General features: G+C 42.2%; 1 protein-coding gene across 1 annotated transcript in view; it reads left to right on the top strand.

Moving 5' to 3' along the window:
• Positions 1-17,540, top strand: part of GFM1 (G elongation factor mitochondrial 1) — a 53,260-nt gene extending 35,720 nt beyond the window's left edge. Inside the window, exons 14-18 of the mRNA XM_060639081.3 lie at positions 7,757-7,919; positions 9,834-9,978; positions 14,913-15,073; positions 16,304-16,357; positions 16,513-17,540. Coding sequence (XP_060495064.1) covers positions 7,757-7,919; positions 9,834-9,978; positions 14,913-15,073; positions 16,304-16,357; positions 16,513-16,644 — 655 coding nt within the window. The 3' untranslated portion in view covers positions 16,645-17,540. The remainder of the gene's footprint in view (positions 1-7,756; positions 7,920-9,833; positions 9,979-14,912; positions 15,074-16,303; positions 16,358-16,512) is intronic.
• Positions 17,541-18,248: the final 708 nt, after the last annotated feature.

Below are 18,248 nucleotides of genomic sequence, written 5' to 3'. Positions count from 1 at the left end.
CCCCGCCAGTCTCCATGGTTAATTTGGTAAGGGTCTCTTTTAGGGTTCTATTCATTCTTTCTACCTGTCCTGAGCTCTGGGGCCTATAAGCACAATGTAATTTCCAGTTTGCCCCCACCGCCTTGGCTACTGCCTGTGTTACCTGAGAGATAAAAGCTGGTCCATTGTCTGATCCTACCATGGCAGGAAAACCATACCTGGGTAAGATGTCTTCTAGTAGCTTCTTAGCCACCGTCTGAGCCGTTTCATGCTTGGTTGGGTATGCCTCCACCCAGCCAGAGAAGGTGTCTGTAAATACTAAAAGATATTTATAACCATACTTTCCTGGTTTGACTTCAGTGAAGTCGACTTCCCATTGGGCTCCCGGTCTGGTGCCTCTGAGCCTGGTTCCTTTTTTATTTGATGTGGCTTTCGCGTTGGTGAGTTGGCAGGTCTTGCAGGCAGATACAACTTGCTCTATTTTGGTGTCCTGTTGGTGAATCTTGATTCCGGCATGTCGGATTAAGTCTTTTAATTTTCGGGCCCCCATGTGAGTAGACCGATGCATGTGCTCTAATATTGAGACTCCGAGCCGGTCTGGCAGCACGAGCTCCTTGTTAGGTGTATACCACCATCCCTTTATCTCCTGGGCCATGGGGAGTTTCTTGATCCGCTGTAACTCCTCCTGGGAGTATTTGGGCTGGTCTGGTAAAACTGGGTCTCCCGGGTCTGGTAGTTGTATGGTCATGGTGGGGACTGGAGTAAGGGCTACTGCCTTGGCTGCCTGGTCAGCCTTTCGATTACCTCTAGCTACTGGGTTATCAGCTTTTTGGTGCCCTTGGCAGTGGATAATGGCTAGCTTGGCAGGAAGCCATAAGGCCGTAAGCAGGTTAAGTATCTCCTGCTTATTTTTTATAGTCCGTCCTTCTGCCGTCAGTAACCCCCTCTCCTGATAAATTGCCCCATGAATATGAGCTGTGGCAAATGCATAACGGCTGTCTGTGTAGATGTTAAGCCGTTTTCCAGCTCCCAGCATCAGCGCCTTGGTGAGGGCTATGAGCTCCGCTCGCTGGGCTGACGTTCCGGAGGGTAGAGCCTCCGCCCATACGGTGTCCATTTCGGTGACCACCGCTGCACCCGCATACCTGTGTCCATCTCGCACAAAGCTGCTGCCATCAGTGAACCAAGTAGCCTCGGCATCGGGGAGGGGCTGGTCGGTCAGGTCCATCCGGAATCCATGTACTTGTTCCAGGATTCCCGCACAGTCATGTAGTGGAGCACCTAGGTCAGGGTCGGGCAGCAGGGTTGCAGGATTGAGGGCTGCACTGGGGTGGAACCGCACTCGTGGAGGGTTGAGTAGGAGGCTCTGGTAATGAGTCACACGTGTATTGCTCATCCATCTATCAGGAGGCTGTTTCAGGACCCCTTCAATGGCGTGTGGGGTTGTGATCCAGATCTCCTGTCCTAGGGTCAGTTTGTCTGCATCCTTGACTAGGAGTGCTGTCGCCGCAATAATTCTTAGGCATGGCGGCCAGCCGGCAGCCACTGGGTCTAGTTTCTTAGACAGGTAAGCCACTGGGCGGTTCCAGGGGCCTAAGGCTTGAGTTAGAACCCCTTTTGCTATTCCCTTATGTTCGTCTACAAAGAGGTGGAAGGGTTTCATAATGTCTGGTAGGCCCAGGGCTGGGGCACTTAGGAGGGCCTTTTTTAACTGATTAAAGGCAATTTCTTCTTTTTCAGTCCATTTAAATGTTTTCCCCTCTTTGGTAGCTTCATATAGGGGCCTGGCGATCTCAGCAAAACCTGGAACCCAGAGGCGGCAGTAGCCGGCTGATCCTAGGAATTCCCTCACTTCTCTTCGGGAGGTGGGAGTAGGGATCTTTAGGACAGTTTCTTTTCTGGCATCTGATAACCGCCGCTGTCCGCCCTCCAGGATATATCCCAGGTAACTTACCCTCTCCCTGCATATCTGAGCCTTCTTCGCGGATGCCCGGTACCCTAAAGCCCCCAGGGTAGCCAGCAGGTCCTGGGTCCCTCGCTCACAGTCTTTGGCCGTGTCAGCAGCAATCAGGATGTCATCTACGTACTGTAGGAGGGTGAGGCCAGGGTGCTCCCTTCTGTACTCACCCAGGTCCTCGTGTAGTGCCTCGTCGAAGATGGTGGGTGAATTTTTGAATCCCTGAGGTAGCCGTGTCCAAGTGAGTTGCCCACTGTAGCCCTCCTCCGGATCATGCCACTCGAAGGCGAACAGGGGTTGGCTCTGGGGTGCCAGCGGCAGACTGAAGAAGGCGTCCTTTAAATCTAGTACAGTATACCAGACCCTGGAGGGCGCCAAGGAGCTCAAGAGAGTATATGGGTTGGGAACAGTTGGGTGTATGTCCGCGACCCTCTTATTTACTTCCCGGAGGTCTTGTACCGGTCGGTAGTCATTTGTGTGAGGCTTTTTGACCGGCAGTAAGGGGGTGTTCCAGGCAGACTGGCAAGGAACTAGTACCCCTAGGCTTCGTAGTCTCCGGATGTGTGGCTGGATCCCCTTCCGGGCCTCCTGTGACATGGGGTATTGTTTGATCCTTACCGGACTCTCTCCTGGCTTGAGCTCTACCAGGACTGGGGTCCTATGAGCGGCTAGTCCCATCCCCCCCCCAGTCTCTGCCCAAACCGAGGGGAATTCTTGTAGCCATCTGTCTATATTATCCTCTCTCGGGAGCGCCTCCTGGTGGAGGAGGTATTCATCCTCCAGTTTCATGGTCAGGACCTGGATGGGGTGGCCCTTGCCATCGGTGACCTGAGGCCCCCCTTGTCTGAAAGTTATCTGAGCTCCAATCTTGGTCAGTAAGTCCCGTCCTAACAGCGGGTAGGGGCATTCTGGTATTACCATAAAGGAGTGGGATACCCGGCCCGTTCCCAAATCTACTGTTCTTCGGGTAGTCCATGAATACTGGCTCATACCAGTTGCCCCTTGTACCCAGGACTTCTTGCTGGCTAGTTTTCCTTGTGGGGTGCGGAGGACCGAATGTTGTGCTCCGGTGTCGACAAGGAAGTCAACAGGGGTCCCCTCCACTTTAAGAGTTACCCTGGGTTCGGGGAGAGGGTCCGAACCCCGACTCCCCTAATCACTTAGTTCATCTAGCTCTAGGACTTTTACTCGATCAGTCTTGCTTCCTTTCCCGCCGGCCCTTTTCAGACAATCTCGGGCCCAATGCCCTATCTCCTTGCAGTATGCGCACTGATCCTTCTGCAGCCTCTGCTTCCCCCCCTTGGTGGTTCTTTTACCTTTTCTTGCGTCGTCTGCCAGCTGCCAGAGACGGCGGTCTCGTTCCTCAGGGGAGTCAGCAGTGGTAGCTAGTAGTATTCTCGCCAGGTCTCGAGTCTGCTTACTGCTGGCAGCCGCCATGGCGCGAGCCTGCTTGTCCTCAGGAAGCTCCCGGTTATTATATACCTTTTCGGCTACCACCAGTAAGTCCTGCAGACTTTTTTCTCCTAGTCTATCTATTTTCTGTAATTTTCTCCTAATGTCTATGGCCGATTGGTTTACAAAGGCCATGATAACAGCTGCCTTGCTTTCCGGAGCCTCTGGACCCATGGGGGTATAGGTACGGAATGCCTCCATGATCCGTTCTAAAAAGGCAGCCGGAGATTCATCTTTTCCCTGTTGTACATTTCCTACCTTGGCCAAATTGGTTGGCTTTCTAGCAGCCATTCGGAGACCCCCCATTAGAGTCTGGCGGTAGACCCGGAGCCTCTCCTTACCTTCTGCCGTGTTGAAATCCCACTGGGGCCGAGTTAAGGGGAAGGAGGCATCTATCTGAGCCTGGTTGGTGGTGGGATTCCCGTCTGTGCCCGGAACTAGTTTTCGGGCCTCGTTGACGATTCTTTCTCTTTCTTCAGTCGTGAACAGGACCTGCAAAAGCTGCTGGCAATCGTCCCACGTGGGCTGATGGGTAAAAAGAACAGAGTCTAATAAATCAATAAGCCCTGCCGGTTTCTCGGAAAACTTAGGATTCTGAGCTTTCCAATTGTAGAGGTCACTAGTGGCGAAAGGCCAATAGTGATGGGGCTGGTTCCCCTCCGCGTCTGGGGGTCCGGTGGCTCGCAGGGGCAGAATAGTGGAGTCGGCGGCGGAGGCGGATTGCTCCCTCTGAGCCCTTTGTCTGGTGAAGGGCGGGCTTCCCACTGGAGCGTTTCCGCCTCCCGCTCTCGGAACAGCGTCTGCCTCCCCCGGAGGGGGAGGATGGTGTTCTTCCAGCATCCTAGAGGGGTTATACGAGGGAGGAAAAATTAATTCTTCTTCAGTACCCCCCTGTAAGACAGGGTAGAGGGGTGCTGAAGGCTGGATAAGACTTTTCTTCTTCTTTGTCCCCTGCAAAGCAAGAATGGGTTTTGGCTCCGGAGGGAGCGGGGCTAGGAAGGGTTTAAGCCAAGAGGGTGGGTCTTCCACAAGGTCCTGCCAAGTGATAATGTAAGGGAGCTGATCAAGATGGCCCGTCTTAGGCTGAGAGATGATACTCCTGACTCGGTGGATGGTAGGGAGGTCGAAGGTCCCCTCTGGTGGCCATCCGACATTGAAAGTTGGCCACTCGCTAGAACAAAAAAACTGCCACCGACCCTTTCGGACTTCCACACTGAGGTTGTTAGCTCTTCCCCTCACATCCTTAAAGTGATCAATCATAATACTTAGAGGAGTAGTCTGAGTCTGTCCCATAACGTCCGTCCAGTAAGTCCACAGAACAAAACAGAGAAACACAAAAACAGACAAACAGAGGGCCCCTAGAAAATCTTCCAACTCCATGGAAGCAAAACTGAAAGCTAGCTTAGACATTTGAGGGGATTCCACGTCCCTCCAAAACCGATGAGGGGATTCCACGTCCCTCCAAAACCGATGAGGGGATTCCACGTCCCTCCAAAACCGATGAGGGGATTCCACGTCCCTCCAAAACCGATGAGGGGATTCCACGTCCCTCCAAAGACGACGGCCTCACGCCGACCAGCGGGAGCGACCCGCCTCGTCTCAGACCTTTGAGGGGATTCCACGTCCCTCCAGAAGGGAGAATCGGAACGTCTTCCGAAACTTCCGGCCCGTGGTCCTCCAGTGCGTCCACTTAGACCGCGTCGGGCACTACCAGAATTCCAGAAGTGAGCTCACACAGAAAAGACAGAACAAACAGACAGACACTAACCGTGGCCAGTCAGGCTCTCCGGGTCGGGGGTCCCTCAGGGGTCTTGGGGATCCCGGACGAGCCCCCAAATGTTATGCCCAGAATTCGTGATCCCCAAAGACCACTAGGGAGCCGAGTCCGATGCAAAAGCAAAAGAACCTTTATTCGAGCTAGCTCGAGCTCAATCCCCTACCTGCACCGACGCAGCGGTGAGATACCAGGGAGAGAGAGCGAGTTTCAAAAGCACAAAGGTTTTATAGGGGTCTAGGGGCAGTTGGTGAGGTAATGGCTGTGGCCTCAGCCGATTGGCTGGGGAAGGGTCGGAGTCCTGTTACGCAGGTCGCTGGGCGTGTTTTGATCAGAAAGTTTGAACGGGTGAGCGGGAGGTTACTCAAGGGGAGGAGGCGCAGTCTGAGGTTTCTGTGAATTTCCGGGAAAAGGGGTCATGTCGGGGACATAGTCACTCAAGGTGGAGAACACAGAACAAGATGGAGTCGGCCAGCGTAGGCCCGCCCTTTCAGAACTTCATGCAGTGATGGAAATGTTCTGTCTGTGCTGCCCTGGACAGTAGCCACTTCCCACCTTTGACTGTTGACCACTTAAAATGTGACTAGTACAACTGAGGAACTGGATTTTTAATTTTTAAAAAATTTTAATTTAAATGTAAGCATCCCTGGTTAGTGATTAACCTATAGATAGCACAGGTCGAGAATATATTTGTACAGATGTTATATTATTATGTCAAGTTGAAAACAAAATTTTAAATGTCTGAGAGAACTTGTGCATACCCAAGAATTTGTCAGTGGACCATGGTTTTGGAATCCCTTCAGTAATTCTGTGGTGCTTTGGCAGCTGTTTCTCTTCTGCTTCTGTTCTCTTAGTTCTGAAAAATGGTTTTTTCCCTCCCAGGAAAATTAACCTTTCAGCATTTTGTTTTTCACAGCCCATCCTGAAAGTCTTGGCAGCTGGAATATTATATAAAGGCAGTTTATCAGGCACATTCACACTTAGGCTTTTAATGAAATCTGTGTATTCCAAGCTGGCATCTCCTACCAAAATTAACATTTACTTCTTCCAAACCACTCACAGATCTGTATGTAATACACTCGTTAATGTCCATTTACCTGCAGTTATCTGAGATAATTTTGATAGCGGCTGGCCTCCTTCATCTTAGGGTCTTGAGGAAGGTTTCATTAAAAAAAAAATTTTTTTTAGTGTCTATTCATTTTTTTTGAGAGAGAGCGAGCAGGGGAGGGGCAGAGAGAGAGACACACACGAGAATCCAAAGCAGGCTCCAGGCTCCCAGCCACCAGCACAGAGCCTGATGGGGAGCTCAAACCCATGAACCTTGAGATCATGACCTGAGCCGAAGTCGACTGCCCAACCGACTGAGCCACCCAGGCGCCCCTAGGAAGGTTTCATTTTAAAGGAAGAAATGCCCTGCAGACAGTAGATACTCATGACATTTTTTTTTTTTCAGTGAAATAGTCTATGTTTACAAATGTTTAATATGCATATAAAGTGCATATTCTTTTTACGTCATCATTAGTGGTTTGAAGTAAACACTGAGCTGTCTATATATGTGTCTCTTTAAATGACTTACTTAATGTTGGTCATTATTTTGCCATTATTCTTTTTGGGTGTTTATCCATCTGCAACTCTCTTCTCTGGTGTTCTATCACTCTATAACTTCCAAGTAGTAAACACAAATAGAAACCATCTGATTAAATTAACTGCAGAGCTCCTATTTTCAAGTGACTGTTTTCAGTTGTGGAGATTTAAGAAGAAAACACTGTGTCCCAGGGAAGGGAGGCATTCCAAAAGAAGAGGGTGAGTTCTTTGGAATGTAGGTTACAAGAACAAGAACCTTAGATGGACTTTTAATACTTTTACTTTCCTACTTATGAAGTAAAGAATTGGCATAATTAAACCCATGAATTACTTTGGTGTTGTATGCCGCCATACTTACTCCAAGTAAAAACAGGAAAGAGAGAACTTTTCTTCGAATTTATTTTATTTTTGAGAGAGACAGAGAGACACAGTGTGAGTGGAGGAAGGGCAGAGAGAAAGTGAGACACAGCATCCAAAGCAGGCTTCAGGCTCCGAGCTGTCAGCACAGAGCCCAACGAGGGGCTCAAACTCATAAACCGTGAGATCATGACCTGAGGTGAAGTCGGACACCCAACCGACTGAGCCGCCCAGGCACCCCAGGAAAGAATGACTTTTTAAATAAATTTTGTAATGAAGTTTTATGGCAAGGTCATTATGTTCAAAGGAAGAAGTAAAGGGGCGCCTTGGTGGCTCAGTCGGTTAAGCGTCCGACTTCAGCTCAGGTCACGATCTCACGGTCCGTGAGTTCGAGCCCCGCGTCGGGCTCTGGGCTGATGGCTCAGAGCCTGGAGCCTGCTTCTGATTCTGTGTCTCCCTCTCTCTCTGCCCCTCCCCTGTTCATGCTCTGTCTCTCTCTGTCCCAAAAATAAATAAAAACGTAAAAAAAAAAAAAAAGAAGAAGAAGTAAAAATGGTGAAATGTGGTTTTTCATTTAAACCAGTAGGAGTTATTTCGTTTTGGTAATTACATAATGCTGTCTTAAATTTTTTTTCCTCCCAAATCACTTTCAGGTTTGAATTTACACATAAAAAACAATCTGGTGGTGCAGGCCAGTTTGGAAAAGTGATAGGTGTACTGGAGCCTCTGGACCCAGAGAACTACACTAAGTTGGAATTTTCAGATGAAACATTCGGGGCAAACATTCCAAAGCAGTTTGTGCCTGCAGTAGAAAAGGTAAAAACAAAAATAACTTTCTTACATTTTTTTCAACAAGCTTATTAATAAAGGTATGAAATCATATATTTTTTAAAAGTTTTATTTGTGTAATCTCTGCACCCAGCGTGGGGCTTGAACTCACAACCCCGAGATCAAGAGTTGCATTCTATTCCGACTGAGCCAGCCAGGCACCCCTCAAATCATATTTCTATCACATTGTCTCCCATAGTTCATTTTAGTTACAGTCCTGCTTCTTTATCTGATTGTTAAGCTTTCCATCTGATTTAGAATCTTCAATTCATTAAGTTCAAGAGCTATAAATATATGCTATGACAATGTGGGGGAAGTCATTGTTTCTTAATCATAGTTATTATATTTCTTTTGATAAATTGAACCTACCTCATTAATTGTAATCAATAATTAAGATTCCCAACATCTCGGTTCTCCTGTCATCTCTGCTACTTATTAATGTCATCTTTGGTAAATCATGGTGTTCAGAGGCAGTTTCTTCAACTGAGAGTAAATAAAATACTTAAATCTCAATCCCTCACAAACTTGAGGACCAGATAATACTCTATGACATCTCTTTGTAAATTGCCAAGTGCTTTGCACATACAAGGGGTTAGTGCTTTGTTGGCTTATCAGGTCACAGGCTATAAGACTGTTGTAAACCTTCAGCAACTGTCTGTTCTCATAGATTGAGATTTTTAGGTTTTCATTTACCCTTTTAACTTAGAAATATTTACTAATAGATTTTAATTTTGGCTTTAGTGGAGGAAGCATTTTTTGGGGGGATCAGTGTATTTCATTCATTATACTTAATTTCAAGACAATATTTTGTCATTCTCATACTTTTAAGTTGTCCTCTATTCTCCAAGATAAATGTAGGTGAAGGAGAGCATATATTTTTTTCAATATACAGAGTGTACAGTCTTGCAGTGTCATAAATACCTTGTATTGCATGTGCAGCCATGTGATTGTTTGCCAAGAAAAACTAACTTGAATTGGGGGAGCTCTACAAATATTTAAGTGAAATGACTGAAAAAGAATTGCAAGCTTATCAAATTATACCTTTAAAATATGTTTAGTTTATTATTTATCAGTCATACCTCAGTGAGGCTGTTTATTTTATTTATTTTTTTTTTTTTTTTTTTTTTTTAATTTTTTTTTTTTTCAACGTTTATTTTTATTTTTGGGACAGAGAGAGACAGAGCATGAACGGGGGAGGGACAGAGAGAGAGGGAGACACAGAATCGGAAACAGGCTCCAGGCTCCGAGCCATCAGCCCAGAGCCCGACGTGGGGCTCGAACTCACGGACCGTGAGATCGTGACCTGGCTGAAGTCGGACGCTTAACCGACTGCGCCACCCAGGCGCCCCGAGGCTGTTTATTTTAAAAAAAGAACTGCATTAGGAAAAATAAAATTACTTTTGAATTCTGGTTCTTACTGACGTGTATAATGCTAAAGCTATAATGTATGATCTGCCAATGAGGCGCAACAGGGATGGGTGTATGGTCGGAGCTCAGGTCATAGCTGTTGAGCCAATGCCAGTTTTGATGGAGGTACTCTTACTTGCCTTTCCTCTGTTTCCTCCTTTTAAGATTAAGAGCAGACTGTCTGTATAATGGGTTATGACAGGTATGCAATTCCTGAAGATGGTAAGGGTTAGCACTCTTAGCATCATTTTTAAAACAGCTCACACCTTTAAATGATATGCTTTTCCAAGGTATTGTTCATCTAGATGCCACAGTGATAAAACTTAAATAGTTAAGGTGTTGAACTTTTTAAAACTTTTCTTTTTTTCTTGAGGGATGAAATGTAGTATTCATAAAAATGCTTAACTTCTAAACAGTAAAATGTTTGGGTATTCTTGGTAATTCATCTGCAAGTGAAATCCATTCACTCCAGAGGTTGTGTTCATTCATTAACAGGGGTTTTTGGATGCCTGTGAGAAAGGCCCCCTTTCTGGTCACAAGCTCTCTGGGCTCCGGTTTGTTCTGCAAGATGGGGCACATCACATGGTTGATTCCAATGAAATCTCTTTCATCCGCGCAGGAGAAGGTGCTCTCAAACAAGGTATTCTGAGTCCTGGCACTTGTTCCAACACTGTGTCTGTTTTCCCTGATAGACCATCAGAGCCTCAGAGGGCAGCCCTGCCTTCTGTTTCAGTCTTGTCCCCCCAGAGCACTAGGCAACCCACCAGGGAACATGGCAGGTTCTGGGCATATATTTATAGAACTGAAGTGAGGACAGGTTGCTGTGTTCTCTTTCTTACAAAATTAAAAGCCTACCTTGTTCTCATAAATTATCTAGTAATTTTTGTCTGCTTAAAATTTATAGATAATCTGTAAGTTCTGTTTTTAATAGGGAAAATAGAAATGATCGGAATTCTAAGAAATATTTTATAGAAACATTACAGTCATGCTATTTTTAGTGACTTATTTAGATGTCAGGAATTCCATAATTTATAAGTAATTTTCTTATGTATGATATTGTAGGCTTTTAGGTATTTTGAGGATGGCAAAGTATTTTGAAAGAACTCGGTAAACTTTATTTACAGTGCAGACCTTGTGCAAAACTGCTAACATTGTGACCCTTTCTCGCACAGAATAAAGGTGTATTAAAACCCTGTTGAACCAGAAACCTAAACAATGGCAAATATATCTGATCCATTGTTTTTTTTTTTTCCATGTTTGTTTATTGTTGAGAGAGAGAGTGCAAGCGGGTGAGGGGTAGAGAGAGAGGGAGATTCAGAATTGGAAGCAGGCTCCAGGCTCTGAGCACTCAGCATAGAGCCTGACACGGGGCTCGAACTCACAAACCATGAGATCATGACCTAAGCCAAAGTCAGACATTCAACTGACTGAGCCACCCAAGCGCCCCTGACCCATTGCTTTTAAAAGAGAAAAGCAAGTAACACAGCAATTTCACATCGGGGTTATTCAACAAAGGAACTTGAAACTTGTATCTTGAACCCAGAAAGTTTATTCTCTTTGTCATCTCTTCTGTAGTCATTATTAATAATGTCCATAAGTGTCTTAACACAGGGCAATTATATTATGATTCACAAAACATCTCAGAAATATTTTTATCAAAGAGTATCAAAATGGACAGTGGAAAATCAGATAAATCATAGCACATTTTTTAAGCATTCTATAAATCACAGTTTTATTGATTCTGTATGAATTTTGGACTTCGATTTCATGTTGTTCTTCCATTTGCATCTATGATCAGGTGTGGGGCAGTGGTTGGAGAAGGTCGCTCATTTCTTGACCAGGCTCTAATTCCTTATATTACTTAAACCAGTGGAAGCCATTCATAATTTGTGTTTTAGTTTTTCACTTGTGAATAGGAGAGAAAATCCTTCATTTTCTTTATTAAAAAATGCAGTCAAAATCTGTGGTTTGGAAATCTTGTCATAATGTAAAGATTGTGTTGATAGGAAAATGGGAAATTAAGTCACAAAGAAAATAAGATTTTGTTAGGCATGATTCACATTAAAACACCTATCTCTTCCCCTCTAGGATGTTTATCACTTTAATATATATTAAGATAGACAAATTAGTTATAATCACTTTATGTACTTTTTTCAGCTTTGTTGCAGTATAACTGACAAAATTGTAAGATATTTTAAGTGTACACATGATGATTTGATATACATATATATTGTGATACATTCTACAACTACAGTTAAGTTAGAAATCATCAATTGTTCTATGCTGGTTCTTGACTGGAAATTGGTAGCTTTCCTGAAGATAGAATTTACCCAAAGCCAGATAATTGGTATGGTTGTCAGTTAACAACTAGCCTTATCATCTTTTTTAATTGCTCCTGTATGAAATATAATTAAATGTAGATATATATGCCCATTATATACACATACATATCCATGAAAACAGTCTGTATGTGAATATTAACTAAACAGTTGAATATGTGCCATTTGCTTTTTTAATTATTTAAGTGTGATTAACTGCCTGGTGGGTGTGCACTAGATGGTAATTGGGAATTTTGTTTTTTGCCAGGTAAATGTGTAAATAAGCAGGATACTGGCATGAAAATTAATTACTTTGCTGTTTCCCCATCTGTTACTTAATCACCCATGACTAAAAGACAAAAGTGTAGGGGTAAAAGGAAGTTCTTAGTTCAGTAAGAAAATCAACTTTTCATTCACATTCCTCTGTTGAATGCCATATGAGAGTTTGGGGGTAAAAACGTTAATAAATGAACCCCATATCAGGGTAGCTGAGGCTTATGAGCTATTCTCTGTTATCAAAATTGGAAGAAAAATAATTCAAATTCTCAGGTATGTTTTCATTAAAAAAAATGAAAATTGGAACTGTGTTGAGTCACAGTTTAAACTTCGTCCCGGAGATTAATCAGTGACGTAACTAAAACTGAAATATAAAATTGGAGGTTCTGCTTGGCCACAGGTGTGACCATTGCCATCATTTTCTGTGGCCAGGTTTTACAAAAAGAACTATGCTTGGTCTCCCCAGAAACATCACACTTGTGGCAATCTACAAGAGAAAAGCCTGGAAAAAAGGGTTAGCTCATTTAACTTGACAGTCCCCTTTCTTTGATCTCCTGCCCCATTATGTGATGGGCTTTGAGTTTAAATCCCAGCTCTGCTCCACATTTACTGTGTGGAGATGTGCAAGTCATTGGAACTTCCCCCAGGCTGCTTGGAGATAGTAATTCCACAGTATTAAACGAAAGAATGTAAAATTAAATATAAGAATGTATTTGAAAACACTTGAACATGCAGACTTGGGCAGTGAATGCTAATCACTCTTTCCTTCACGTTACCTTTGACTTAGTACTGTGACATGCCACCCATTCCCCAGCTTCTTGCCTCAAGTGGTCACAATAACATGTATCGATCACTTATGTGGTATGTATTATGCTGAGCATATCTTAATGTTCACAATGACCTTACAGTTGAGAAAACCTGGGACTCAGAGCAGTTAATTGAATGGCTCAAGGTTACATAATAGTGGCGGAGCTGAGAGTTAAACCCCAGACAAAAGTCCTAGCCTTTGACTACCGCCTCATATGGCTTCTTCAGAATCTGGCCTGGTGTTATCAGTGTTATTCCTGGCGGGCTGAAATAAAAAATAATATCCTGGTGTTATTCCTGGTGGGCTGAAATAAAAATAATATCCCCCCCCGCCCACCACTTCAGGCTTAAAAGTTCCCACGCTGATACTGGTATCTTTACTTGTTATCGTAAAAAGCCGTAGACCACATACGTGGATCTGCTTGAAGAAAAAAATGCTTTTAGGAGTTGGCTGCCATGTGACTATTGAATCTAGCAGGGTGAATTATCTCTGGGGTGTTGTCACAGGGGGTTAGAAGAAGGCGTGAGTAAGGACAAGATTCTTTGGAAGTGAGTCAGCCGGTGAATTGAGGGAGGAAGAAGGGTGTAAAAGGAGAAAAGCAGGATGTGAGAATATGAAACTGAGAACTGGATGGGACATCCTCAACAACTAAGTATGGGCACTGTGTACGTAGCCCTTCCTTCCCTTTAAAACTGACCCTTTCACAATCTAGCTCTTTCATGTTACTCACCTATGGAAAATACTAGATAGTGTGTACTAAATCTTGTCTGCACACATCTTCCTGGGTGCCTTTTTCTGCATTAATTGCATTTATTTAGAGCCAAGGAAGCTCTGCTGTTGTGAGAACCCAAGACGTCATGAGAAATAGAGCTGTTTCTACTGCATAGAATTGTTAGTCTGCTGTTTTAGATGTCTTTATAGGGTTCTCCAGGGCTTAGATGATGGAGCTTAGGAGTCTGCAAAGTTCAGTTATTTCTCTTTTTTAGAACAAAATTCACTAATTAGGACTAATTAGTCAAAGATAGGTCTGAGCTTTGATTTGAATTAGAAAATATTTCAAAGAGATCCAAGTATATTAAATTGCCTTCCTTATAGTTATTGCACTTAAGCTAAGAGTGTCTTTAGGAGAAGTGCTTTAATTAATATACAAGAATGATTGCTAATTAATTATAAACAAATTAATGCTGGGAAAACTATGATTATCTTAAAATATTTTGACATCTTTTCTGTGTTTTGCTTACAGTTTTTATTTAGAGATAATTCATCCAGTCTAAGGCTGAAGTAATACTCCATACTATCATAACATTAAATTTAAATATGAATGTTTGAAATTTTATTCTGTTCTCTTCACATTGTTACAGTTAAACCTCAGTCAGCATTTGTCACAGTAAGAAGTATTCTGGTTACATATTAAAGGGGATAAAAAAGCAGCCTGGACACACACATTGGACATACACATTTTAATGCTTCAATGTCTCTTAGCATCCAGGGTCTTTATTTTGCAGGTGAAGAAACTTGAGGCCTGGTTTCTTATTAGGGGCAGGGCAGAAACTTATGAGGGGCCTATAACTTATTAGGGGCATATAACTTATTAGGGACAGGGCAGAAATTAGAACCCTGGTCTTCTGATTCTCAACATGTTGGAATTGTTTAGAAAAGGAAAGACAGATCTCAGGTGTGACTTGATAATTTTCTCCAAATATATGATAAAAGTTATTTGATGATAAAAATAATCATCTTCTAGGGACCAACCATAAAGAATCAGTTTATCTGGTCAAAGACTTAACAGTTGGTTGTCTTTATTCCTGAAAGTATTCAGAGGGAGAAAATAAGTAACCCTCAACTGGATAGTTTAGATGGTAAAGGACTTGATTGAATGTTGCGTGAAGACCTCTTTTATATTATTCTCTGCAGCTTAGTAATGTTTAAGGATGAAAATAAAGTAATAGAAATATTAGTACTATAATTATGTATTATCTTATTGGAATTTCTGTTTAGGGGAGGGACTATTACTGCTACTAGAAAAAAGTCCAGGTCAAATATTTTAACCTTGTCACTCATGTGTATACCTTTGGAGGACACCCTCTATTTCCTTTTTGTATATCTAGTAGAAAAGAGTTACCATTTGTCTAAAGATTAATAAACTAATTTGTAAATTTTTTTTTAATCCAGCTTTGGCAAATGCAACATTATGTATTCTTGAACCTATTATGTCTGTGGAAGTCATAGCCCCAAATGAATTTCAGGGACCAGTGATTGCGGGAATTAACAAGCGCCATGGGGTAATCACAGGACAAGATGGGATTGAGGACTATTTCACGCTGTATGCAGAGGTAAGTACTATTGGTCACTGACAATCTTGCTTTTAGTAACCACAGAAGGAAATGAAAGTTTGTTTTTGGACAGTGTAGAGCAAATTGACACATTATCCTGGTTACTTGAGTGTTGTATTTGTGGCTTAGATATGTGTGGCAATTTTTATAATTTGCTATTAGACCAACTCTTAAGTTGCTAAGCTAAAAATAAGATTTATGTGTGCCTTTATGAATATGTCGTTTTCTTACATAGTTATGTGTCTTTCTCATTATAAGCTTTATTTGTATAGCTGTTTTATCATTTTCTCCCTGATTTACTGGGATCATATTGAAGTCCATTGCCTGCATATATCACATTACATAAGGCCGCCTAGAACACACTACTATCAGCATATTGAGGTGTCCAGAGGGAAGCTGTATTGACGTTTTCATGGGAGAAACACTTCTCAGTGCTTGAGCTACAGCCAGAGTGTGGAGGTTCTGAGGAGAGAAGGCCGTCAGTAGTGTCCACCCTGTGAAACAGAAAGATTTGGTTTCTAGTTGTGACTGTCAAATGAGTGTGTGTGTGTGTGTGTGTGTGTGTGTGTGTGTTATTTATTTTGAGACAGGGAGGGAGAGAGAAAGAGAGGGAGTACGCCTGAGCTGGGGAGGGGCAGGGAGAGAGGGAGAGAGAGAATCCCTAGCAGGCTCCACGCTGTCAGTGCAGAGCCCTACATGGGACTATGACCCATAAACCATGAGATCATGACCTGAGCCAAAATCAAGAGTTATATGCTTAACTGACTGAGCCACCCAGGCACCCCTCAAATGAAATTATTATTTTTTATTTTTTTTTATTTTTTTTTTATTTTTTTTTTATTTTTTTTTTTTATTTTTTATTTTTGGGACAGAGAGAGACAGAGCATGAACGGGGGAGGGGCAGAGAGAGAGGGAGACACAGAATCGGAAACAGGCTCCAGGCTCCGAGCCATCAGCCCAGAGCCTGACGCGGGGCTCGAACTCACGGACCGCGAGATCATGACCTGGGTGAAGTCGGACGCTTAACCGACTGCGCCACCCAGGCGCCCCAAATGAAATTATTTTTAAATAAGGCTTTTACTTGCAGTAAAACAAAAATAGATTTCTCCGTCTTTTAATTCTTTTAAATCAAGAGTGGTTAGTAGAAACCTAAGTCTAAAGGAATTACAAATCTTTTCTAAAATATTTTTCAATAAACAATACTAAAATATCTACTGTGTTTGTTTTCAGGTCCCTCTAAATGATATGTTTGGTTATTCCACTGAACTTAGGTCATGCACAGAGGTAAGCAGGTGTTTAAACTTTACTTTAGTGTTCTTTAAGAAACCACCCTACACAGCACTCAAATATGTGAAATCTTGTCTTTGCATGACTTTTCCTTGGTAGTTGTACCACAACAAACAAACAAAATCTCTTTTGTTGTTGTTTTAATTTCTTAGGGAAAGGGAGAATACACAATGGAGTACTGCAGATATCAGCCATGTTCACCGGCCACACAAGAAGACCTCATCAATAAGTATTTAGAAGCTACAGGTCAACTTCCTGTAAAAAAAGGAAAAGCCAAGAACTAACTTCCCTCACTTTAAGCTTACTAGCTGTAACTGAATCTGCAAGATTTAGATACTTTAATGGATTCCAGTGGAAAGAACTCACGCTGAAACAAATTTTAGAAGCCCTTCCTATTATATTCAGGAACTTCTATTATATTCAAAGACAATTCTATGTATATCTCAACTCTGTTGATTGGTTTTATAGTTCATTGAAACACCTCAAATAAAATATGATTATTACTGAAATATATTTAATATTTAAGGGAAGAGACTGATTTCAGTTATACTTCTAAACTTAGAACGGTATGTCAACTTCCTTTCTGAATTTTTTGTCCTAAGAATTTTCAGCATCTAGAAGAGCTAAAACAGTACAAAGAACAGGCCTGTACAATCCTCTAGACCTTATAATAATGAACAACCTTGTTAACAGTTTGTTCATCAAGTAATTATTTTGTCATATTTGCTTTATCTGTTTATATCTCATACCTTTGTATTTAATTTTTTTTAAATTATTGTTTTGCTCTGAACAATAATTTGAAAGTGAATTGCATGTATCATGACACTTCTTGGGGTGTCCTCTTTTAATGAGCAGGCTTTTTTGTGGAAGGCAGCTGTGCTCACCACTGTACCACCAACGCACACTTGAACAAACTTTTTTTGTTTAAGAGTGGATTTCATATGTTCTTAATAGAGAACATTTCTCAGATTCTTCATGGGGATATTAAAATGGCTAGTAAATTTCTAGCTGTTTTATATATAGGTGATTGCTTCAACTTGTGGCTTCTGCACATTTGTAACTGCCTGTTTTTATGTCAGTTTCTTGTGGACCTTTGAAATGAAAAGCAGATGCTTGCATATTTTATTCTTACCTATTTTAATCTCTCCGAAACTCTGAATAATAAAATATAATTTACATAGTTGCTGCCTTGTCAGTTTCATTCACTTGGTAAATGCTAGTTGAATTGGGGTCTGTTGGAATTTATCATATATTGTATTCACTGACATGGTGAAAGAACAAATGTTAAGTTTTTGTTTCTAGAATAGGTGGGACTTTCCCAGACAGTTCTACCATGTTGTTTAGAATTACTTCATCCCCAAATCACCTGATGTGACAGACATATCCTGGTCCTTTCCCTTAGTGGATGATAGAGATAAAATAATTATGTTAAATTCCTTTTTATTCTTGACTTATAGGTTTGGCTTTATAACTTAAGGTTTCTAGAAAAAGATTTTTTCAAGTATTGAGAATGTTTTCAAGGCATCTGCTAAATGCTTTAAATGCACTATCTAATATAGTTTTCACAACCCTATGAAAGTTAGTACTATTACTGTGTCTGTTTTGTAATAGAGGGAGCAAAAACACAGAGAAGGTAAGTAATTCATCTAAAACCACACAGCTTGTTAAATTTTCAAGTTGATAAATAGCTGTATTCATCAAACCAAGTTCATTTTCCCTATGAATATGTGTGTTGCTGTATAGTAGCATCAAGCCTGAATAATACTGTTGCTTTGGCATTTCATCAGCCTCTTGTACCATTAATGATGACTTTGAAAATTGTTCCTGATGAGGAAATACCTTCCTAGAATTTAGCTCAGTTTCTCTGGCTATTGCCAATAGTTAGGAA

Source organism: Panthera onca, chromosome C2, assembly GCF_046562875.1.
Source record: "Panthera onca isolate mPanOnc1 chromosome C2, mPanOnc1 haplotype 2, whole genome shotgun sequence".
Taxonomy (NCBI): domain Eukaryota; kingdom Metazoa; phylum Chordata; class Mammalia; order Carnivora; family Felidae; genus Panthera; species Panthera onca.
Note: the sequence above shows the minus strand (reverse complement) of the source record. Positions and strands in the feature narration are given on the sequence as shown.